Source organism: Poecilia mexicana, unplaced genomic scaffold, assembly GCF_051168715.1.
Source record: "Poecilia mexicana isolate PSO_F unplaced genomic scaffold, ASM5116871v1 scaffold_4, whole genome shotgun sequence".
In the NCBI taxonomy this organism is placed as follows: domain Eukaryota; kingdom Metazoa; phylum Chordata; class Actinopteri; order Cyprinodontiformes; family Poeciliidae; genus Poecilia; species Poecilia mexicana.
The window spans coordinates 4,326,412-4,352,506 of NW_028263373.1; the positions used below are offsets into that span (position 1 = coordinate 4,326,412).

General features: G+C 36.9%; 1 protein-coding gene across 1 annotated transcript; it reads right to left on the reverse strand.

Moving 5' to 3' along the window:
* Positions 1-8,007: 8,007 nt before the first annotated feature.
* alg6 (ALG6 alpha-1,3-glucosyltransferase) lies at positions 8,008-25,135 on the reverse strand. The gene is made up of 14 exons (XM_088004829.1): positions 24,939-25,135; positions 24,625-24,709; positions 24,433-24,522; positions 23,854-23,942; positions 23,360-23,442; positions 23,208-23,276; positions 21,842-22,023; positions 20,348-20,483; positions 15,922-16,007; positions 14,750-14,834; positions 13,918-13,988; positions 12,812-12,880; positions 11,306-11,498; positions 8,008-8,733 (listed from the first exon to the last, which is right to left on the reverse strand). The coding sequence occupies exons 1-14, from the start codon at positions 25,018-25,020 to the stop codon at positions 8,536-8,538; spliced, it is 1,518 nt and encodes a 505-aa protein (XP_087860955.1). The 5' UTR covers positions 25,021-25,135; the 3' UTR covers positions 8,008-8,535.
* Positions 25,136-26,095: the final 960 nt, after the last annotated feature.

The following is a 26,095-nucleotide window of genomic DNA, read 5'->3' on the forward strand; positions in this document are numbered from 1 at the left end:
GGAAATTCTAAATAGTTCTGGTCTCAACTGTCTTTATTTCACAAAGAAACTCTTTGAGTGATGTTGTAAGCTGATACCTCATCTTTACCTCATGAGGCAATACTGTTGCATGAAACTCCAGACCTCTTATTTACTCCAATTCTGCACAGTTGCATCATGAGTTGTTACCCAAGTCCTTGCTGTAGTCCACCAAAACCTTGTGCAGATCTAATGTCCTTTGGTAGATGTCAGCTGACAGCTCTTTGGTCTTGCTTTTGTTGGCAACGAAGTTGAAATGGAATGAACTGGTTCTGTGGACAGGTGGGCTTTAGTTAAACGAGGAGTTTAGTTCAGGGTTATCAACAAATAAATGATTGATTGTGATCTTGTGTGTCACTTTGATACATCCAGTCAGTGGGAAGCAAAATTCTGACTGGATTCTCGGAAATCAAAAACTTCTTTCACTCATATAGAAGCAAATCTTTTTTGTAATTTTTATGCAATCTGTATTTTTTTTTTTTTTATTATCTAAACTCCAACAATCACAGGTCCTATTCCAATCCAACTTCTCCATGTTTATGTTCTAGTTGCCTTAATGTTTCCATTTTGTAGTAAATCACCAGAGGGCAGCAGCGAACAAGTGCATTCCTTCTCTTGATTAGAAGGAGATCATAAAACATGTATGGTAAGACCTTAATGACATTTATTGTTGAAGTCACCTTACTGACACAAGAGAGCAAAAGAAATAGGACACTGGTTGTGAAGATAGCCCTGAAGTATCAGTCAAGCTTTAGAATCTCAACATTTTTTCTGGCTTTCTACGTAACTTTAATGAGATTATGTTTCCAACATCAGGGGATTTTTCAGCATGGAAAGAAGAACAAACACTCCTGTGATAAATGCAAGCCATGTTCATAGTAGCACCCTGGTTTTACTATTATTACTATAACAACAATCGTAAAACATAACTGTAGATTTCTTTAATTAGTTTACAATGACAGTGGAAAGGTGCTACAGTACATATGGAAACCACAGCTTTGAAAGGATGGTAAAGCAAAGCCCATTTAAAAGTTTGGAGGAGATTTACAAAACATGGAAGGCAGCTGGAGTCAAGGCTTAAGCTACTCGTGTATCAGATGAAAAGAGGCAGTTAACCTGTGCTGGACTCTTGCTCAGTGATGTAAGCTCCTCTTTTCTGCTGAATGAAAATTTTGTATTTTACTTGGAAATTAAGGTCCCACAGTCTAGATAAAGAGAGAAGAGCCACAGAATCCATGTCACTTGAAGTCCAAAGTCAAATTTGATGACTTTGGTATTCATACCAACTTCTGCAGACTGTTAACTGTGTTTAATCAAATCCAAAGTCAGACTAGCTTCATGCCTCCCTTTGCTGTAAAGTAGTATCGGTATCTGTTTTATTGACCACCTGAGCAGCATGCAGAATCTATGAAATAATTTTCTGGGACACGAAAGCCAACTACACCTCAGCCGTAGTCTGACCACTTCCATGCAATGCTACGTTGATGTAATAATTCTTGCAGAAGAAATCTTAATCAACTAAACAGTGCACAGTGCAGCATATGGTTATACTTTTTACTAGGTTATGCTTTTTACTAGCAGACCAGCATTTCTAGTCTACTATAAATGATTTTTCTCAAATCTATCATTTTTTTGTATATTGAATCTATGAAACTCTCTAATTTGTATCGGGAAAAATTTCCTCCGATTGTTTGGCTGACTTTATTAGAAGAAAATTAGAAGAAAAACAGATACAGTCACAAGGCTGTTTCATTCTTTCGGACATCCCCGTGTGCTATTTCACTATTTGATTATCTTTTCCCTTGTATCTTCTGTGCTACTTAACTTCGGCATCAATGGATGCTTGTTTGAGTTGTGTTTCGTGCGACCTTTGGTGAAAAACAACATTTTGTTATGGTTGAACAAACAAGTCAATGAGAAGATTTCCTAAGGAAAGAATTAATTTAATTATTTTAGGCACATATTGTGCCTGCAGCAGAGCAATTCTTGTGATTCAATCATACAATGGGGACTTGTGGAAAATGAATAGGGGGCATTGTCTGGAGGCGAGCTTGTTTTCTGATAAGGTTGTTAAAAATTACTTTAAATTCGTTCCAGTAAAGGAACCGAATATACGTGATACATTGTGGGTCCACACCCCAGGAATGTCACATTTCTGTCACATGGTGGAGCCGTGAAATTTATCAGTTTTGCATAAACCTCCTTGCAACAACAGACCTCACAGAGTCAAGGCAGATAGAATTAGCCTTCTATTCACACTAAGACACACATTTTAAGTAAACAAACTGTTATTCAAAGCTGCTGGATAGCTCTGGCCTATATCTGCTGAGAGCATGAAATCCGAACAGATGATGGTGATGGTATCTTGATGCATGAGTGTCCACTAGTGTAAAGTGTTTGTTCAGATGGCTGATATGCTCTTTAGGCTTTGTGCTCACGTACTGAATGCTCGGCGACTCCAGAGGAAAAGAAAGTTGACATCTGAACAGAATAGTCATGCACTTTCATTTTGTGGAGTAGAATATTAAAATGTGTGCAAAAACCTTCTAATGTTCTAATGACAACTGGGTGGCTCCAGGAAATCACTCTTTGTTGCAGTTTTCAGTGAGGTCTGAAATTCCAAGTACAGAATATGCATGTTATTGTCCAAGAGGAGTGAATGCTGCAATGACTCAATGTAATCTGCAGGGTTTCCTTAGATAGAAAACATTTTAAACTAATTTGATTAATAAACTGAGCTTAATGAACTGTTTGAAAAATAGAATCAGTTGTAAATGTCCTGAAACGACACTTGTTGTGAAATGGCGCTTTATAAATAAACTGAACTGAATTGGAATTGAATAACAGTTTAAGGTCTTCAGAGACTCTTAGACTCCTTTCAGGATAAAGTTGCTTGGACATCCAGACTTGGACATGTTGGTTGTTGTTTTAAATGTCTGCTGCTTGTAAACTATTTATTAGTCAGTGTTTACATTTTTTTTATTCCTCTACAAACCATTTATTTGATGCGTGAATTGCATCAGAAAACACGCTGTAAGTGAACACCATGTTATTCAGTCCCATCAGCAGTGAGAAAGGCACCAAGCTAAAATGTCAGAGGTAATTATGATCATGTGCACTTGATGTGATACAGTTGTGTGTAATTTTAATTTGTTTGAATATGTGGTTGTTCTAATTTATTTCTCAACATAAAGAACATTTTTATTACATTTTACAGAAAACTCTCTGATGGACTTGATACCAGGATGAATGGATGGATCTAAATATCCAAATATGTTAGATAAACACACCTATTGTTGTAAGTTGCCTTATTTTTCTTTTCAATAGTTTAAACAATTTTGCAAAACAATTGAGCCAATCTAAGGTAACCTTTCTGTTTTTTATGCCCCATCATCCCTGTTTCCACCCTCATTATGTGGTGGTTAAACTGCATCTTTCTTTAGGGAGAGACTGTAATGTTCAAAAATGATAAAGGAGCAAAATCATGTAAATTTGACTTTTTCAGTTTTACATTATGTTATGATGTTCTTTCCTCACCAAAAGCATACCTGGATGGTTGATATGTTTCTTTCATGTATGTTTCAGAAATCCTTTAATCTCTATGGTTCTGTTTGCAGGAACATTTGGACTGACTGGGCGCTGAAAAAGAATGAACTTCTTAAAGAGACAGAGGCCCAATTTCTTGGTGTTAAACTGCGAAGTCAAGTTTTTTAAAATCATGTTTGCCATATACAGCATTTTTATAACAACGGAAGGCAACATGGTTACTTAATTGTGCTATAAAGTAGCACTATGTGCCAGGAAAATACATAATACTACCCCTTTAAGGTTAACAAAAGTTTCGGTAAGAATTCTAAGTCACTTTAGGTGAGCAATCAGGCTTGGGGTGAACATAAATCCTCCAGGTATAGTCACAGCATCACAAATACCCCCAATGCCTGTATTTGCTGATGACTACAAAATTGAAAAAGAAGGGCCCTAATAATTCTGAGGCAAGTTTCTTTCAGCAGTGCGTATTGATTATTTGTGTGGGGTGAGAGATTTGGAAAATTCAATTAAAGGAGTTGTGCAAAGGATTCATAAATTCAGCCCCTCCAACCCGTATCAAGACATGGTTATGTTCTAAATCAATGCTGCACTTCACAATATATTTTCTTAGGAACGTGAAAATAAATAACATTTAAACAGTTCTGCTTACTGCAGAAACAAATTCTGTCTTGTGGAAAGACTTTTTAGGTAGAGTCAGGTACTGACTTGTGCACATCATCAGAGTGGTAACATACTTTTATTGCAGTTTTTCTCATAAGGAAATCCCATATAATATGAATTTTGAGATGACAAAATGAGGGTAAAGGGTACAGCTCAGCAGAGTAAAAATTGATCAGGCCATAGATGGAGCCGCATTGGGGAAGATTTGTATGGCTGCAGTAATGGACTGTATTAAAAAGATTCCTTAAGATGTCATAAAAGTGATGGGACAGTGTCGCTGTCAGTGCGGCTGTCTGCTTAGGAAGCTGAAACACTCGAGCACATCAATTTTAGGCAGTGGTGGGATGCTCATAGACAGATGCCACCTACTCTGTGTGTTTTATGATTGGACTCATGGTTGTAATTAAAAGGGAGAGTTTTATATTCGATGGCTTTGATAAAAGTGAACTCCAAAGATATCGATCGGCATCGAGTATATCCAAGTTTGCAATGTTTTCAGATGTGATTTCTGATTTAGTTAATGCCATTACATTTTTCTTCAGACCCAAAGAAACCTCATACCTCTTTGTTTTATTGAAATAATAATGAAACAAGCAACAGACATGTCTAGTCTGTCTGTACTCACACTTTATGGAAGTGTGAGTACCATAAAGTACTCACACTTCGCATTTTGTTGTGGTAAAACTACAAATCTTAGCATATGGTGTTGGAATTATATTTGATAGACCAACACAAAGTAGAGAATAATTCAAAATTGAAAAAATATTTTCCAAATTTAAACCACAAAAGTGCATATGTATAGAACCCCCAATTTCCTTCAGAAGTCCCTAAATTAGTGAATAGGGTCCAGCTGTGTTTGATTTAATCTTAGGATACATCCAGACTCTATGAAGGCCTTTTGGAGAACATTAGTGAGCAGACAGCATCATGGAGACCAAGGAGCACAGCATCAGCACAGCAGACAGGTCAGAGATAAAGAGAAGTGTGTTAAGCAGAGGTTATAAAAAAAATGCAGAACAGCCTAATCCATAGTTCAAAAACAAATCTGGAAACCTAGAAATACACCCTTGTCCACCTTAACTGGCCTTTATAAAACTTTTTGTTTTTATAAAACACTGTGTGTGAAGGAAAAGTGATATAACATCTCTCTGAAGATGCCATTCCCACAGTCAAAGACCAGTGGGATCCCTGCTCTTTCACAATGGAACCATCATCCCATGGAAATGCTTTTCTTTAGCAGGAACAGGGAGACCAGTCAGGGTTGATGGGAATGTGGATGGCGCTAAAGGGCAATTGTGCAAGAAAATCTATTGAGTGTCTGCAAAAGACTAGGTCCAGTTGAAGCAAATAATTATGTTAGAATGCCCCCGTCAAAGTCCAGACTTTGAGGCAAGACTTGTAAATTGGAAAGTACTGTAAATATTCAAAGAAGCTCTTCATCCAATCTGGTTAAAATTTTTAGTCTCTTGAGATGTAAAGCAGGGCAGAGACATAAAAACTGCCTGCTGTAATTTCAGTGAAACATAATTCTGTTATGTATTAACTCAGTGGAGTCTGCGATTACTTTTTTTCCCAGATGGATGTAGGTTATTTGTTGAAGTAGCTGAATTCATAAACTCTAAATATCAGGTTTTGACCCCCATCCTTCAGCTATTTGCTAGAAAGTTGAGAGTAAAGAAGGATCTTATTTTTTAGCATTGCTTTGAACCCAGGGATCCATAAATAAACGACAGAATGGCTTTTCCAGAAGAAAATGAATAGCCGGATCAGTGTTCAGAACTAAATAGAAGAGATAAACAACTCGTTTTTTTTCTAATTTCATTGAATTGCAGCATTAAAATTTGAAAAAGTTCCAAAATACTTTACCTGGCTTACATTTTTTCACATCACAAAAACAAGTATTGTGAAAGGGAAGTACAGACTTGTCATACATACTGTATTTATATGTATAAATGTACTTTTCTTTGTATGTGGTGTCAGTAGGAGGGATTGCTGGTATAATAATCCTCTGACAAATTATGAATGAAATGTATTGAAATGCATTTTGCAAACAGGTAGTGCAGCTTTATGCAAAAAGGTCTCCTTTTTTCATAAACCTTCAGTCTTGACAGTGAATGCGGCGCGTGTGGAATATCATTTGTTGCCAGAGGGGTTACAATCATGTTTTTCTCCCACATATTCCCCCGGTTTTTGTTAGCGAGGGATCTCAGCTGTTGACAGGTAATAGAATTGCTCTTCAGCGCTTGTGCGTATGATCCCGAGGAGATAAGGCAGAAGATGAATGAGGAATCTGTGCTGTCAGTCTTGGGGCTGAACAGTCATGGAGGACGTCATTCGTTTCTGAGAGAGGTGTCTGAAGATGGCAGGAGAGAACGGCCTGACGTGCTAGACTCCCCATCCCTCCCAGCGAAGCGTCAATCTGGCAGCTGACAAATGTTGATTCTACATTAAACACAATGCAGGTACGCTGTGCAAATAATGTTCTTTAAGATGGCAATCCTGATCCCCTTTATGACTAAAGCCGCACCATCCTCCCCCACCTGCGCAGTTTAACAGCTTTTGGAAAGGAAATGTGCGGTGAGGGAAACTGTCTTACGCAGCACTGTAGGCTCTTTATTTGGCAGCGCCTGCCTGGGAAGGCTGAGGCCTCTCGCTGCCCCAGTCGACCTAAGCAACAGCTGGCGTTCACAGCAACATTTCCTATTTCTGCCCAAGGTGGATCGTGTAACTCTCACTTTATCGCCCTTAGAGGCCACGTGAAGGACAAAGCAAGCATGCCCATAAATAAAACTAATGTTTTGATACAGGTCTCCCTTTGCAGCTGATTGAGGGACCCGTGATGGCTTGAATAACTTCTTGCCATCAGAACACTTGATACTATATAGGTTTTTTTGTTGTAAGTTGACAAATGAAACTAAAAACTCTTCTTTTAATAAGGTAAACGTGAGCTAGTGGATGAAGCTACATATTATAGCTACAATATTTACAGGCTGTTAGCTGCCTGCAATCACTCAGCCCAAAAGTCAGAGCCACGCTATCAAGATTTAATGTTCTGAATAGTGATCCTACGAGTAGCATTTATCACTTCATTTGATACATTTCATTGATCAAAAGATGTTAGAATAATTTCTTGTTTAGAATAATTTTTTTTTAAAATAAATACATTTACAATTTGTCTTCTTAAACTTTTTGCAGCTGCATAAGTGTCCCTCTGTGTTCCTGCCTCTTTGTTGTAACAGTTAACTCAGATGTAGGCTTTCTATTTATCCCTGCAGCACATTACCAGCAGCCGGCTGGTCTCTCCATCCACATGTCCCCATCGCTGACCCGATAACATTTATAGTTGTAATGGATTTTTTTATGCCCGTCATTAACTCGCACAGAGATTGGAGAAAGAAATTGCTTGTACCTTTTTTGTGTGGTATTTCAACTTTATAGCATTATGCTCAGATATGTCACCTTCCATCAAACCTTTTAAGGCCTCTCCTGTCTCTGGTTTTGTTTTAAATGTGCAGGTCTTTTGTGGAGGACCCTTGTAGCATCAAGGGCTCATAATTAATATTTAATGATGTTGAATAAAAGCTTGGAAATATATAATTTCCGTCTAATTATGAGCTCCGTCTCCACCAGGGCTTTGAGGGTGATTTTAGCGCACTACTTGGCTAATGTAGACAATTTATTTGAAGCCGGTTTGAATTTAATTATTTAATAACACGCCACTAAAAATGATGTTCACTTCAGCACAGTGAGAAATATGAATTCATTTTTATGAAAACTACGTTTGTACAAAATAACTTTAATGATGAATAGAAATGCACAGTAGAAAAAGGAAAGTTTGCATGAATACAAAAGTGGTCAACATGCATTCATCACAATCCCTAGACTCCAAGAGAAGAGGCAAAATAAACAGTAACAGCACAATTACATCAACATCTTTTAAGTTTCCAACATAATTATTACAAGTTTTTATTGACATGGCATTTGAAAGTCTCATATTTAGGCTGCACAACATATTCTTCTGTAAATTTGTATCATTACTCACACATTATTGGTGTTTCCCTTTCAAAAAAGTCAATTAATTAAAAATATTTTGCATGCACTATTGGTCCACAGAGGAAAAACACCAATACTCTTTCCTTTCACTTGATCTCATAATTTTCGTTGATCTGCTGTTATTAATACAGATACTTTTCATACGAACGCATCTCATTTTTCTATTTGAGAGTCAGAAAAGCCTCATGTACAGTGTAAGTGGTCAGAGCCAACATGGCCTCACAGAGTAACACTGAGTTTCCTAAAGAAAATAGCTTAGTTGTTTTTCTTTCGGCTCTTTTTTCTGGGTGGCTCCATGAACTGAACAATACTGAAATGTAGAAATACTCCCAAGAAGTGCATGAAGGCGGTCGTTGACACCAGGACGGGAAACAAGTCTGGTAGATGTGGCGGCGGGTCCATAACTACACTCAGGACGCTCAAAACAGCCATGAGAGCCATGCTGATGTAGAACTATCAACCACACAGACAGAATGGATGCGTCAAAAATATGAAATGACAACAAAATGTTGCAAGGATTGCACAAAGATGCATCAGTGGTCAAATGATCATGATCACGGAGGACGTAGAGCTACAGAGCTCAGGATTGGTAAAACATTTAATGACAGGTAAACATTAACTTTTGGTTTTCCTTCAGGAACCTGTAAAGTCCCCTCTGTTTATACTCTATGTATCATAGTAAAAACTAAAAAACAAAGTAACAAAATTTCACAAAATCATCAGTTTTTGTTTTATTGTTGAAATGCACTGCTTTTTATCTCCCCCACCCCTCAGTTCTCCCTCACACATTCAGTTAGCAAAAAAACTCAAGACAAAAAATAGTAACCATCAAATTGTCTTAAGATATTATTTTCATAGAAAGAACTGGAAGTTGAAATGTACCCAACAAACACTTCTGCAAGGTTGAGAGTAATTAAGTTCCAGGCAAAAAAGTTTCAAGATGCTGTAACGGAAACAATATTACGTTTTGATAATAATAATTAATAATTAATGTAATGATTATAATTACTTTTCAGCAGCTTAGGGCTGCTGAAACTAGTCAATGTGATCGTTGTTAACTATCATAATTCATCAACATTAGGATTTTTAGACAATACAAAATTCTTTACAGTTCTTTGTGCTGGATGCAGTGTCGAAATACTGAGAATAAAGTAAATATTTGAATGCAAAAATTAAGTCAGACTATTGAGAAAAACTTGAAATGTTTGTGAAAAAAATTTAGCTTCAAAAATAATGTAATTTTGAAAACAATCTTAAGATTAAAGCCAATATTTTGAGAATAAAGTGGAAATAATATCTTCAAGGAGAGAATGAATGATTCTTTCTGATTAAATCTCATTAAGACGTCGTTTGGTCATTTACACAAGACAAAACTGTGGAAGTGATTGTGCCAGAGTCCTTTTGACTGTCAGTGTATGTACATTTACCCACCTTTAACTCGTCATTACAACATTGTTTTCTTCATTCCTGCCTTTAAGAGTGAAGTCAAATAAATAAATCATTTTCATTTGTGGTGCAGAAAAATACTATAATTTTTAGCACAAAGCTTTTTCTTTAGAAGGATTTATTCTATTATATGACACAATGAGTCAACGGATTAACAAAAATAGATAGTTGATAATTCCAGTTGAAATTAATTACACTAGAAAAAGTATATAGTTTTATTTACAATGATCAATTTCTATCTCAAGGGACTATTTCTTGTTTCTTTTTTATTTGAAAACTAGATTTTAAAATTATTCTGCTGATCAGAAGCTTAAAAGTTGAACTTCAGGATGTTCCTGTCTCCTACCTGAAGAGACCAATCCCAGGATTTGAAGGAATTAAAGCCACGTATGTGATGAATAACTTGAGGAACATTAAATAATTATCTGGCTATTCACCTCTGTCTTAGTGGAATCAACAGCAAACCTATGAATCATGAATTCAAAAAAGGTTTTTGGGAAAACTTTAAAATGTAGTATTGGGTGAATGTCAATACATTGATAAAACTCTATATAAAATATAATTATACCATTAATTACATATTGCCTACTGATCACTATTTGTCCATGTAACCATTCCTTTCTTGTCATACGAAGTTACTAGTAACAGATGGGATTGTAGGAGTTGGAGTACTTGTGTTTGTTTTTGCTTTGTGAAGCAAAAAATAAGTCTGTGATTATTATAGAGGAAACATCTCATGCCCTCTCTTCTCCATCACCCAAAACCAATGAAACCTTATCTCCATCGTCAGGGCTCACTATTTATGCTGCTTGTGTAAATAAATATATCTAGGCAAACCTGTGTTTATGACATGTCCTATAAAAAGACACCTTCTCTTAATCTCTGACACCCTACCGGTACCGCTGTCGCTAAGGAGTTGGCGGCAAAGCCACTTCAGATGCTGTGGAAACTCAAATAAGTGATAAATAATTCTAAGGCTGGCAGCAGCGGTCGTCCCAGGACAGCTTACAAAGCTTACACCAGCAGATGATATTTATTTATACAGTTGGACATATCTTCTGACAACGTTGCAATTTAGGTCTGGAGACACTTTAGAAATAAATATAAGGCACCTGGGATCCTCGAATCAGCGCCCTTCTTTTTACAGCCAAGCCAGCTTACATGTTACTGGATACATGTATAGAAATATTTTCTGAAAGACTGAATTCTTGCTTTAAAGCCACACCTATTAACTCACTGAGGTTATTGAGCTGCATCAGAGATTTTATCTGCTGTTCTCACACAAACGGCTGATATAAACGACCCTTTTTTTTTTTTTAAAGCTATAAAAGCATAAAAAAATATTCAGTATGATCTTTGTTTAAACTGCCAATTAAACCTGCAACCAAATGATTGGACAAAATAATGATAAAAATATTTTAACATTTACATCTTTTACTAATTATTTGATACATTTTCTCCTTCACTGTGGTCAGTCGGGTGTAAGTGAATGGGTTGATAAAAACCCTCCAAAAGACTTTAGGCCCCTAGAGAAAAACGAGAAGCATTTGTAGATTTTGCAATCATAGGCCACACTCACCTTCCATTTCATTATACAAGCCAGGTGAATTTTGGGTATCAAAGGAAACAGCTTGCCACAGATACCAAGTTTCAGCTCGTCCTCTGAACAGTCGTCCACAGCGGACAATAAGTAGACGGTGAGGAAGGGAAACCCCAGGAAGGTGACGGTGTAGGGAACCAGCAGGCCGTCTTTCAGGAAAAGAGGGAGCATGCTTGACAGAAGGAAAGAAACAATGCGGGTTGATAGTCTAGCCTTTACCTGACGAGTACTATCTACAACTTGAGATGTGCAGATTTTTTTGCAAACAAATTAGAAAAAAATATATATATTTGTAACAGTTCCACAAAATTTGACTGTTTCCAACAGAAACTGATTCAGTTCAGAACCATACCAGGTTAAAGAAAAGCAACAGCAATCGAAACATTTTTATCCTGCAGGCCTTTATGAGCAGAACGTCCCCTGAGGAGAGACGGTTATGACATTCACGCAGAGCTTATCTCAGTTTAGCAGCGGGGGAGAAGCAAGAACAACAGTTGGCTCATAGTAAACACACAACACCCGGCTTAGAAAAACCTCTCTCTGCACAACAATCTACTTATTCAAACTAAAAAGTTCCATTCAGCAGCTAAATGTTTAACATTTAAGAAATACATACTTCCTCGATGTGAGCAGACTGGGTTCATTCACCCGTAAAATGGCCACTGTTCAAGCATTCCATCAGCCAATTATATAAACAAAAGATGTATTTTTTTTTTAAATGAAAGAGTCTGGAGAGATAATGTGAAAGCCCAAGTCAGACTGTACTATGAACAGTTCCAGACGGAGCTCCTGCTCCTACACAGCACACTCGGACACCAGGCATGCAGAGCATGTTGTGTAAGCCCCATATCCTTATCCTAAACCACACGCACAACAATTAGCCCTGCCGGAAGAATTTAACAACAGCTGGTGAAAGTTAGTTGCAGCATTTGCACTGCAATTTCTCTTTTTCCATTCATGGTGTTCTCATCTAGGCCCATATTATCAGCCATCTTTTTAGAGAGTTCTAGGGTTTGCACCTTACAGGACAAACAATTTCAAATCACAACTAATTGTATAAAAAACAGTGAAGATTCATTCAAATCACGGCAGTCTGATTCAGATTTTAGACCAATTACATATCGTCCAATTTAATTATTAACAGAATCCTCTGACACTTATTTTGGCCATATATTTTGGATCATTATCTTGGTACAACACCCAATTCCAAAACATTTCCGTTTTGTAGTGAGGTGTATCAGATTTTGTTCATTAAAGTGTTTATATTTAGCAAATTCACTGTAACGTCTTTGAAAGGTGAACAGGCCCACAAGCCTTACAGCTTCTCAATATTTGGTAAATGTGGCTCCATTGTAAAAAGTTTTGAATGGGCTGGTATGACAAGAACTGACAATTTTAAAAAAATAAACTATCTATAATAAAATAACAAAAATAAGATGCATCTTTAAGGTTTAATTTGCTTTCTGCTGTTGAAAGTTTGTTTACCTGAAAGTTGAGGCCTGCAGGAACCAAACACACATAAGTGGAAATTCATTCAGAAGGAGGCAGACTGGGCTGAAGAGACAAGAAAAAAGGTGATGGCACACAGTTTAAAGCTGATTCTCAAGCACTAACATAGCAAATGAAAATAAACTAGATATAAGCTAAGTGGATAAATAAGATAAACGCTATCAAAAACCATGAATTGAGTGTTAGCTGTAACAAGACACTTAGTGTGTGTATTTTGTTGAGAAATAATTTCACATCTTTGATTCCTAATGACTATTAAATTTTAAGATGTAAAAACAGCTGTGGCAACAAAGAGAAAATCGGTGTGTCTGTATATAAACCTATTTATAACCTGTTTATAACTGGAGCAGGCTACCAGCTTCAGTTCTACACTGTTCTCCAACAGAGGAACCTTCCAACGGTCCCTGAGCCCATAATTACAGTCAGCGCTCTTTGGTGATCCTGTTACAGCCCAATAATTGATCCTGCGCAAACAACACCCTGAGCTGCTGCCTACTATTCTCTCCTAATCTATGGGCATGCACTACTGATTGATTCAAGGGGACAGGTGGGAGATATAACTCAATAGTTAATAAAGCAACAATCTACACTGATCTAGATGAGCCCAGATTCAGGAACTAAATCCCATGCCGTAAAGTCTATCCCGGGTTTCACTCTCTGCCTACAGCTTTATAAGTACGAGTGTAAACCATAATGTACAAAACACATTTTAAGCCACATGTCCAAGCTCTGAAACTATCGTATGACCCGCCTCTAAAATTACACAATGCATATCATGAGGATGATTACTTGGACTAGAAGTATAAAAACAGGAGTGGATAATGTAGCAAGGCTGGGCATAAATTTAACCTTAATTTGAGGTTTATAACATCAGCAGAGGAATTATCTCACTTTTACATTGTTCTAAAATGTATCCTTTGTGAGAAAACTTTATTCAATGATGTCACCAAACAGAAAACTCAAGAATAGATAAGAAGAGAAGGCAAACTCCCCTCAGAAAGGCTCTGGTTTAACTTAGAGTTCCACCAAGGACCCTCCTCCTGTGATATAAGGGTGGTAACAACTCAGACACAACAACTTACAGGGCAGCCAACAGAATGGACTTCTCATGAACTTGATAGGAGAAAAGGAAAAAGGCCAGAGATGAGTTGACCTGAGAGCAAAGAATCATTAAAAACTTAATTAAAACATGTACAAAGAGAATAAATTGGCAAAACATATAAAAAGGCTAATTATACATTCCTTGCAAAAGGGTTCATTTCACAATGCTACAGGAATTTCATAGAGTAAACTACACATAGTGGTGCATAATTGTAAAATGAAAGCAAGAATTTAGGGATGCTCTTCACCATGTTTGCGCACAAAGTCTTAAATATTTGCATTTTTTTTCTTTAGAAAGCATCTCAAGCTCAGTCAGATTTGAAGATCTGAGGAAAAACTGTATTCAATGTTTTCCACAGATGCTCAACAGGGTTTAGTCCTGGGCTTTGAATGGGCCGTCCTAACACAAGCCAGAGCTACAATTCAATTGTAGGTCTGGCTGAATTTAGCCTACCAGAAAGTAAACCTCTAAGTAGGTCTGCTTACCAGACCCACACCATTTTGTTTATGGAAGATTAAGTTCAACTTTGTTCTGATCCAACTACAGCACCTATATTTTGTATTGTTTATAGTTCATCATAAAATAAAATCTTATAAGAGTTTTGATTTATCATTGTCATGATGAATTTCAGCTACTGATGGCAAATTAAAAAAAACAAAATTGACAATATGATCGGAAAAGTTATTTTTTCTATTTTCTTCACTGTCTCCACATCAATAAACATCAGCAAATTTGAAAACATTGTCAAATGCAGTTACTGTGAGCAGTTTCAGGGGTATAAATAGTTCTGTAAGCTACCAAAGTGCACTCACCAAAGCCAGTTTAAAGTTCCAGAAAGTGGGCTTCATCAGCAGTCTGATAGAGGATGGAAGTGCTGCTAGGAGAGTGAAAGCCAAACTGAAACACATAAAGTAGGAAAATAATTTTCAAAATGTAAATCTAAATGAACAAATGACAAAAACACTCTTGCACACACTGCTGTGTGCATATCTTTCTAGGGCAGCACCTGCTCTGAAACTAAGACCTCTTGACATGTAAGAACTGACCAAATAATAATTGTTCTTGAAGGTTAGTCAGTATTAGTTTAACCCCTCAATTGTCACCTGCTGGGGATACAGGGACCAGAAGAGACAGACTTATGTGTCAGAGTGAATGTGTATAAATGTTCAGAGAGGTCAAGGGTTAGTTATGTGAGACGGCAACAATGTGCTCGTACTACAAATCATAGGTTATTGAAATAAAGAGAGATCCAAACACAGCAAAGCAAAACAAATAGATTTCAAAAGTAATATAATCAGTACATATTATAAGATGTACAAAAGTAAGCTTAGTATAAATGATTTTCTTCAGAACAGGCTTTTGCATTACAGAAATATGCGAGTCACATTTTCACAGCTGATTTGTTCAACATAAACTGCATAATCACACTAGTATTTAGTATTCCAATCTATTGACCAACAAACACACATTTGTTTGAAATACCCAACAATATAAGAGGTCCAACTTAATCCCTGGTTTTAGCAGTCTAGAAGAAACGTGTCCATGCTGCAAACACTAGACTCCTAAAATTAGCCCACTGGGTTATTTAAGCAGGTTCCGCCATGTCGTAACTGTTGGGCCGAGTTCATTACACCAAGTGCGCAGGGTTTCAGCTTTTAGCAAAAACATGATTCATGAGAGACAAATGCAGAATTAGTCGTTGTTTTTATGATAACCCTATGGGCCTTCAGCATTTCAATTTAACATTTGGAAAAACAAATGCAGCTTGTTGTTCAAAGTTTCTCGTGAGTGCTTTGCTTCGGGGATTATCCGCTTTGATTCCCTCGAACCCGCTTTTATTTCCAAGAGCAAGCTCAGCTTTCCCGTAAAATGAAAAAGGGATTTAGGAGAGATGAGTTAGAAAAATGACAGTGAAAAAATAAAGAGGTGTCAGGAGGACAAATGTGGAATAAAAATGAAGTTGTTTCACAGATAAAAGGATTACCTGAGGTAAAGCTGAGAGTCGCTTGTCAGAATGGATCTGATCTTTATCAGGGTGTTCAGGCTGCACCATGTGTTAGCCACCTTATCCTACACACACACACACACACACACACGACCAGAAAGCAAAAACAACATTAGGAACATATGTTTGAGTGGTGATTTTATCTCAGATCACCATTAGAAACAAAAAGCAATCAACTGTTACTTTTTTCTTTTGTAAATTTTCTGTTTTAGCATTGAATATTTTTAATTGATTATACACATTAATTCTCTTCCACAAAATGAATGTTAATGATTGTGTCCACAGTGTAACACAGCAACATATTTTAGCCATTATAACAGTATTTTTTTTTTAATCGGACTTGATTTAAACAAAGACAGACTAAATAATGTGGATTATTCCAAAAGGAATCTTACTATACACAAAAATGTATTAACATATAATCCACATAAACCATAAGCCAATTTTAAAATATTCATCTTTAAATGAGCATAAAACAAATCAGGAAATTCTAACATATGAAAATATGAAAATATAAATCAAAAGAAACTTAAAATTACTAAAACTAACAATTCAGGATAATAATACAAATTTATCATTTAATTTATCCTCATAATTATCGATGTGAAACCCAAATTCAGTTTTTTTTAATACATGCTTCTGACTTAGTCCAGAGACGCAAAACAACCAAAACCAATAAGAAGATTTGTCAGGCAAGTCAATAATATTCAGCTTGTTGAGATTCAATTGTAAGAAATATTTTACTTTTGATCAGACGTTTTGCTATTCTTTAATCTTTGTGTGAAGTTCCGGTGAAGAATTTGGTTTAGTTTTTTTATTTGTGTCACCCGATCTCTAATCCAAAGTGTGCATCCACAAAGATAGGGGTCCTCAAATCCAGGACTAGAGGGTCACTGTCCCGAAACTTTTAGATGTGTCCTTAAGCCAGCACACCTGAATCAAATGGGCAAATTAGCTCCTCAGTGTGCAGCCAAGTTCTCTAGAGTCTTTGAGTAAGGTGTGCTGAAGTAGCAGGATGCCAGACCTCTAGGCCTGGATTTGAAGACCCCTGCATCAAAGCATTCAAACAAACAACCAGAACAAACAGCCGACCATTCACCCAGAACCAGAGGTGCTGTGTCAATATCTCCACCTCTGCTAAACTCCAAAATGAATCTATCGAGTGGCATTAAAATGAATTAATTAGATGCAAGTGAGCCTTCGTCCTCAAAGCTGATTCTGGGCCGCAGTAAGGCACTACATGTTTTCTTTAGTGGCAGTTTTGGTGTTGGAAGCTGATGGTGCAAAGGGTAGTTTAGAAACTTTAAATTAGTCATCTTTTCCTCTTAAATCAGAGGTAGGTAGAAAATTACGCCTTAATTAAGTTAGAGAGCTATCAGAGGAAAAAATTGGATTATGTTTTTCTTAAGTTTTCTCCTTTTTTTCCCCTCTAACAGCAGAGTAAATAGTGATGTGTTTATTTTTCCTTCCTAATTTGTATGTTGATTCTTTTTCTCCTGCCTGGCAAATATGAGAAACTAGAAAACAGAGTTAATTATCAAGCTATTACCAACTACAAGTATTTTTTATTATTATCTTTAGGCAGGTCTAATTAAGTTCATTGTTCTATGATAAAATAAGTAATTTATTCATCAGAAAGATTTCGGATAAATTACAATAAATATTGTGTGTGATTATTTAAAAAACATAATATAGTTTATTGTAACAGCACTAAAGAATCTGAAAAAAAAAATCTTGTCATAGATAAAGTATGCTACAAACTTCATGACAGCTGTGTGGTTGCTGTAGTTAAGATCAAATGAGGAGGTCAAGTGCTTAGGCGGACGCTAAGGGATCACTTAAAATAAGATCCGAGCCACCAGTGTGCTCATGATATCACACATGTTTAGATCAACTAAATATTTCCTCTGTAGCTGTGTTTAAGTGTGATCCTATCGAGAAAATCTATTCCTGGCCTCCTCTCTGTGCTACAGCTGCTTTACTGCACAACTGTATGGCTCTTAATGGTGTCCTCTTCAGTAGCACCAAATTGTCTAGGGTTGTGTTTTCACAGCCCCATCCTTTCCTTTTTCCCCTCTCATTCTCAACATCAAACAACCACTGCGGGAATGTTCCTGGACACCACGTCGAAGGCAGAAGCCCACTGGCAAATGCGAGTCTTGAAGCCAGAAAGGAATTTCACAGGGAGAAGCGTTTGGTGCCATTTTTGTGAGCAGGCAGCAATATGAGACAGCAGAATGCAGTTCAATGGGTAAACTTACAACCGCTCCCTCCCAGAAGTCGACGGGACCACCGCTCAGCCGTCGTCGTCTTCCCCACTCGGGCCTTCTGCTTGCAGTGCGTGATTTCATATGTAACAGGACGTCTTTCAATGCTGTCATCAAAGCCCAAGTTCTATGTTTGAATCATTTTGCTGAACAAATACTGTCCCGATGCATCCTGCTCCGACAGCACAACATCTAATTACGCCACATATCCTTGGCAACTTGTAGTAGGTGTCGCCTCAGGGACCGGGACTAGAAAATTCAGGGTTACAAGGTTTCAGAAACTAGAGCTGCAAACCTCGGCCTCTGAGCTGTCACCTAAACATTCAAACAGAAGCATATACTGTCACTTTAACCCCATTTCTTCCATGACACCTTTCAACACCGGAATTTCGGGAGTGTTAAAGTTTTCTTTTTCTCCATCATCCCTGTCTTTTGTAAAATATCATGCACCAGTGACTTCCTATTTAACTGAGCAGTCACGGTACAAAATGAGTGTTAGAAACACTCAAGCACACATGTGTTTGTGTTTTTTTTTCCAACCATGCCGTCAGCAGTGGGACACCAGCTGTCCGATGTGCTCTGATATGCCTTTAAGTGTATCACTCGCCCGTCTCATCGGTCCATATGGCTGGAACACGGCTGAACTATGAAGTGCTGAAAACAATCCGGCCATAAATTAGTTAGATTTATCTGCATCCTCCTACTGTACATCATGAATCCCAACACCTCCCAGGGATAGGGTGAAACCGATCTCTTGACCTTTCACCATTTTATTCCACTGTTTTCTTTGATCCAGTGGGGTATCTGTTTCCAGCCAGCTAAGCACTGGAAGGGCTGGAAAGCTATTCACTATGCTAAAAGTTGGGAACATCGTGTAGGGAACGAGGCATGCCTCATGGGTTGAGTATGACGTCAATAAAAGCATCAGTCACAGCACTGATGCTATAACTTGGTGTCAAACCATTATAAAATTAACAAACTGTTGAATGTCACAGGCTATAAAACTGCAACTCCTGACTCATCCCAAAAAAAAATCCTACACAGAAAAATCAAGAATGAAGAGGAATTTCAGTTTAAAATCATTCCTTTACTGGTCCTTTACTGGAAACGACATCCAGCTTTCATACACATTACTTTAAAGAGAAGATTAAATATTGTCTGTTGATTAGTTAAGTGATTAATAATAAACATCACATTGATATAATTATTAGATATTTTTGATCTGGTCCCAGACGCTGGATGGGGTACTGATCACCAGGTTTTTAACCGATACCTGACAAAAGTAATTTCCCAATAAGTGCTCACCTTATACATCTTTGATGCAGTTTTAGTAATTACAAATCTAAGCAATAACCAAATGTGGAGTTCCGCAAGGCTCTATTCTTGAGCCACTTTTTTTCAATGCCTAAATGTTCCCCCACGCTCAGATTAAACATTTCTAACCTGTGTGGTGATTATACAAAACTTCAAATTTCACTGCTCCACTTGACGATAGTCATTGAATGCTACTAATTAAGTGTATCCATACCACTGATTGGATGATTTAGAATGACTTCCAACCTAATGCAGAGAAGACATAAGTCATTGTTTTGGTCCCATAACTGCCTTCAGCTCAGGACTCAATTGCATTGAAAAGAAACCTAGGTGTCCTTACAGATATTTCAAGAATAATTTGCCTGTTTCCACTCTAAAAACAAATACAAAGTTAAAGGCTTCCATAATATGGAGATTGCTTAGATTATTGTAATGCTGTTTTTACTGGTCTCTAAATAACACAAAAAGTAACATAAATATACCAGGCAGCTGAACTGAAATGCAGCAGTCGGAGTTATGACTAACACCAGGAACATGGATCATATTGTGTCATAATATTAATTTAGGACTAAAACATTACTGTTTAATGCATTTCTCCATGAAATACTTTTTTTGTTTTTATTTTAGTTTGCATTTTAACAAATCTTTCAGCATGTTGTCTTAATGGTTTTCATCATTTTATACAATTTCTTGTTAAGACATTTTTCGTCACCTTTGTTTCCTTATTTACTATAAGGCACTTTTAAGTAATTTGTGTACACTGCCATTTTAATGAATTATCTATCTATCTTGACAGAGTTTAGATTCAACATACTGCACTGTACCTCAAACAAGCCACGAGCCACGGGAAAGATCCTCCTGACCACCTGCAAGACCTGACTGGGGTCAGGTAGGAAGGGCAGCCAGCAGAGGCCAAAAGTCACCAACACTGTGGCAGTAATTTTGACCAACAGGACGAACCTACATGAAAGACAAACATCTTTAATTGTGGGCGGTAAAACTATATCACTTAAATTAAAAACAAAACAAAACAAAACAAAAAAAACCCTAAATGCCTGTTGGGGTATTTAGTTTTTCTGCAGGGTTTCCCTAGACAATTAGCACAAACTGTCTGCAAGTCCTAAATTTGGGGTTTGACCCTCCTGCTGAGGAATGTAGTGAAAGCAATGCATCAGCTGAAAGTCCCCAGTGGGGGCCAGAGTAGCTTGTCAGCTGTAACTGTGAAGCTGCTGGTTAAGTTGCGCACACAGGCATAGTTGAGGAGTTTGGGCATGGCGAGAGTGTCATCTGGACATATCTTCCCAGGGGCCTAATCCGGCACTCCATTTGCTACTAAATGCCCTTGGTACATTGTTACTAGATAAACAGACACTGGACACACTAGTAATAGCATCCAATCTGATTACCTCAGTCATTCTGTGACTCTCAGGAAGACACTGCTCTCTTACAGGGTCACATTACAAGTGTGGGCTTGCAGCTGACACATTCATGCTCACTGACAAAACAATATAATCAACAAATGCACTCTTCAATAACCATGTTATCACAGGGATCAATTTAAATTATCTTATAGATTGGAGTTTCCATGGAGGTGTTTGGGCATAGAAACAAAGTTTAACAAAACATCAACAGAGAAAGAATACTGAAAAATTAGTCCAACTAATTTATATATAATATTTAATGTATTTTATGACGATATAACATTTCTAAATGTATTATTTAATATTTCCCAATGCATAGCACCAATCCATTTTTGCAATCACCCTCCATTTCCCCAATTGTACGAAAAACTGGTTTCTCTTTGGGTTTTCTAAACAACTGTTCTTTCAGTATTTTTAGAGTTTGGTTTACACATTTGACAGTCAGCCTTGGATTTGGCCTCATTTTCAGATAAAAACAGCAGTTAATTGTATCCAAGTTTGAGATGATGTTTTCAGCCTCTAAGGTATGCTGTCTATCCAACAACACCATCAATCGTTACAGGAGGTGGGGGGTAGTACTGGTGCTCCTGTGGTCATTGGGTGGGAGGCAGGAAACACCGTGGGCAGGTCGCCAGTCCACATAGGATGAATAAACCATGCACTCATATCTAAGGGAAACTTGTGTAACTAGTTCACCTAAAAGTCATGTTTTTGGATTGTAGAAGGAAAATGGAGTATCCAGACACATAAACAAGAAGAACATGCAAACTCCAAACAGAAAGCCCAAAGGCTAGGATTGTCACCCAGCACCTTCTTGCTCCAAGGAAAAATTGCTACCAATAATAAAAAAGTTACATAAAAAATAAAAAAGTGCACAAGTAAAGCAATAACGCTTACCCACGCCCAATTAGCCCAGCTTTGATGCACTTTCCAAGAAGGAAACAGAAGAAGGGCAGTGCATGGTACAGCTCCATCTGTTTGTAGTTGAGAGCCAGAGAGAAGGCCAGGGAGCCCAACGAGTTCCAGCCCAGCCCCAGAGCCAGAACCCCCCACAGGGCAAAGCCCAGGCTCACTCCATTATACCCGACACAGTCAAGGCTTTTACAAATAACTACTTTCACAGGCACCATTACTAATGTCTAAGCAACAAAGAAAAGAAAACAGGTGGAAATTATGACATTTTTAAAGAATATAAAAAACAGTATAGACAGTAAGGAAATACCAAAACTTTTTAGAAAATAATTGGGTGTTTAATATGTAATGGGCCACATAATGTAGCCAAGATTCTCCTACATTTGCACCTAACATTACCCAACCCTCCCAAGAAATTAGGTTAATTGTCAAAAATATACAAACATCTGTTTGCAATAAACAAAAATATTTTTTTTTCTTCTGGAATTAATAAAGTGTAATTTAATCTAATCCAAGAACAACTTAAATAGTTCAACATAACTAATATCAGAAGTGGTTTCTTCAGATTAAACCCAAACTAATGACTACTGCAACTTTAAAATTATTCAACTTCTTCATGATATTCATCTTTAGAACATAACACAGAACCCTTTAGCTATTTTGAGCTGTTGAAAAAGTAACTCATACTCAGACATCAACTGCTGGTGGCATTCCTGAGGAATGTCCATTCAGTTCTAGTCAGTCAAGCATGATGACTCCTTTAGTATCCTCCAAGATTTCTTCTGAAACCCAGTCCTAGTGGACTGGAGGTAAACTCAGTATCCTTGTCCTTTTTGAAGGTCTAATGAGATCTAATCTTCAGCTGTCTCATGGACAGCAAGAGGTATTTTCCAAGAATGTCCTAATGTTTGACTGAGTGCATTTTTTAACATACATACATCAGGTTTCTAGTGCCAGAGGAACCAAATGCTTCACTGGAGGCATGGTGATGTTTTAGTATTAGCATTAGCTTCAACATGACAGAAGATGAATGATACTAGGTGAAGCTGTATAGTTTCAACTGCTTATGTTTAAGGTTTATTTTTGCAACGTTTATGAAAAAAAATATAACACTATTTTTGTGTTCTAACAGTAACTCGGTAATGTGGACTGTCAAATTCACTTCAATATTTTTTTGAGATGCAATGAGATGATCTACCTGATTGATACTTTATGTTAATTGTAATACTTTGCCATGCTGTTCCACTGCTGCTCTTAAAAGTCAGACTATATTTCATTTAAACAAATCAAAGTACTGGAAACTTTACTGCAATAAATTTACAAATAAATAAAATACATTTGCACGTAAAGGATACTGAAAATGGCCGTAGTCTATGAGAATTAGTCCTGGGTAAAGAAGAATGCTGAGAAGAATGGAAACCTAGAAAGAAATTCAAAAAACAAATGACTACATGTGGGTCTTCAGAGTACATTACTATATAGACATTTAGATACAACCATTACCCTTCTCTTAGCAGAGCCATCAGTCAGGTATAAACAGTATAAAACAACTGCAGGAATGTATATCAACACATCTGTCACCAGGACTAAAAAACAGAAAACAACAAGATTAAAATAATTTAAGAAACCAGTAACAAAGAAAGGCAGACTAAAGCTTTTAGTGTCTGCCAACAAAATGTTGCTTTAGCTAAAAAAGCTCTTAGACCTACAAAGTTTGTTAGAATCTTAAAAAAAAGCTAAAAAAGACAAGAAAATGGAATACGACCCTGTAAATTCAAATGTGCATTTATCAGTGCATGTTTATTTAATATGTACAGGAAATTATGACAAAATAGTTTTCATTAAAAATCTTTACCCTCTTGATGAAAAAGAAATTTTTTTAGTATGCAATATTAACACAATTATTTGTGTTAATAATTGTGTTAATTAATTCTGATGATGTTTGCATCATCAGAATTATGATGCAAACATCGCAGAAGGTTTTGATGTAACTATACCTGTAGTTCTCATAAATAACTTGTGGGCAGGACTTTCATAGCCTCTGGATCTGTGCAGCTCAACCCAGTCAGGGTTTAGAATATTTGCTCTGCAAACAGAAAAGAAAGGAAACACACAATAGCCACAGCTGGCATTACACATGTGCATACAAGATGCTATAATCACAACGGCCAGATTCTGCCTGTGGACTAATGAATAGCTAACCTTTGGTAGCATACAAAACAAATTGCACATTTGTATTATTAACAGCCACTGACTTAATGAACTAAAATCACCGACAGGTGGACAATGACTTAAGAAGGCACCCCAAATACCTAGTATTTGTTCCTTATTTTTGATCAGCTTAAACATAGGAAATTGAAATAAAATGTAAAAATTGTTACCGTCACAAAAACTTAAGTGTAATTTGAAGCACATATTTCTTGTTAGCTATCTTTTTCAATAAAGGAGGCAATTTTTTTTTCAAAGCTGTGATTTTGTGACAACTGTGTATACAGTTATTTTATATCTAAAAACTATGAATTTCTCCCCCCTGCCCCCCAAAAAAGTTTCTATGCCTAGATGATTAAATTACTCACACATAAGCACAGAGCCAGCTGTGGTAGGCGGTGAGAGGAGGGTAGTCAAGACCCCAATAGTTCAAGTCGTTATCAGAGGTGTTAAAGTACCTGTAGAAAAATAAAAGTGTTACTAAAGGATCATGGATTTGGATTTAGAAAAAAATGAGGACACAAATCTGGTCCGATGATCACCAGAACAGTCAGACTTGCCATTGTTGAAGAGGGAGGTTGTAGGTCACTTCTTGCCAGTGCCTTTGGGCTTCATAGTCACCAAACATGGGAGGTTTTCCTGCACCTGTACAGAAATTATTGTCCTGTCAGTAAATGTTAACTTCTAGTGATGAAACAAAGAAAAAAAAAATCAAATAATCGACAGTAATGCAAGTCATCTAGTTTACTCTTTTAATATAAAAAGCGTAGTACACTGTACATCTTCCTGGTAGTTTCTAAACAATCAAAGCAGCTGCACTAAAACAATCCAGACAACTTAGTGTAGTTAACATGCAGGTTCACACTCTGCCTACCTGAATATGAGTTTAACGACACGCCCCATCTTACCAAAACAGCGAGTAAAACGCTAATCGATACTAAACTCCACGTTTGCATAACTCTAAGTGATAAAAACGGGACTTTGTTTTAGAAACAAGCGACAAAAACAGTTTCATTCAGACTCGTCAGGAGTCCGTTTCCGTACACGTCATCCACCAAGGCTACGTCTCACCAGCTCATTGGTCAGAGAGTTCTGACGCGAGGAGGAAGTGCAATGAGGCGTTTCAAAAATTGGAATTAACAGAGATACAGGAATCTATCGCTCAAATGTTAAGACAAGAAAACGTTAATCACGTGATTCCCCCTCCTCAAATTTCGGTAATAGAAAATCTGAAAGATCGTTTTAGAGTCTAAGTCTTTCAGGGTTGTTGTATATAATTTTAACCAGGGCAGATGCAAAAGCTGATACTCCTTTTCCCGCGAAGATTGAATGCACCATTTAACAGTACGCGATTTATAGTAAATTTAAATACTCCAGCATTTTTCTAGCTATTAGAAACTAAAAAGTTAGCAGAACATTTTATTTTGATAATATTACAGTAGATATGTACGTCATCTTCTCAAAAGATCACGGAATTATCCTGAAAGAAAAAGTAAATACGTAAATAAATAAATTATTCCTTGTAATTTTAAGCTTGAAATTTGTGATTTCAATAAGTATAAAAAAACTACTACCTATTTTACGTTTTGCACGAATTCAGACATTATTCTCAAATAAGTTGAACACAAACTATACAGTGCCAAAAATACTTATACCACTTATATTTTTTACATCATGTCATGTTACAACCAAAGATTTCAAAATGTCTTACTAGCATTTAATTATACACAGTAGTGCATAATACTGAAAATCAAAATTCAAAAATACCTAACTGATTCCAAAGGGAAATTAAATGTTGATGTAACTCATATTATCCAAGATTCTTCAAAATTATTGTAGATGCTGATGGCTTTGGGCAGGAAGGGTGTCCTGTAGTGGTCTTTATTACAACGGTCTGAAGAAGCCTCTGACTCAAGACACTGTTGGTGTAAAACATGAAGTAGATGCTTTTCTTGATTTTCATCTGCAGTGATTCCACAATGGTCAGCAAAACAAACCAGCCTTATTTATCAGGTTGGCTAGCTAGCCTTT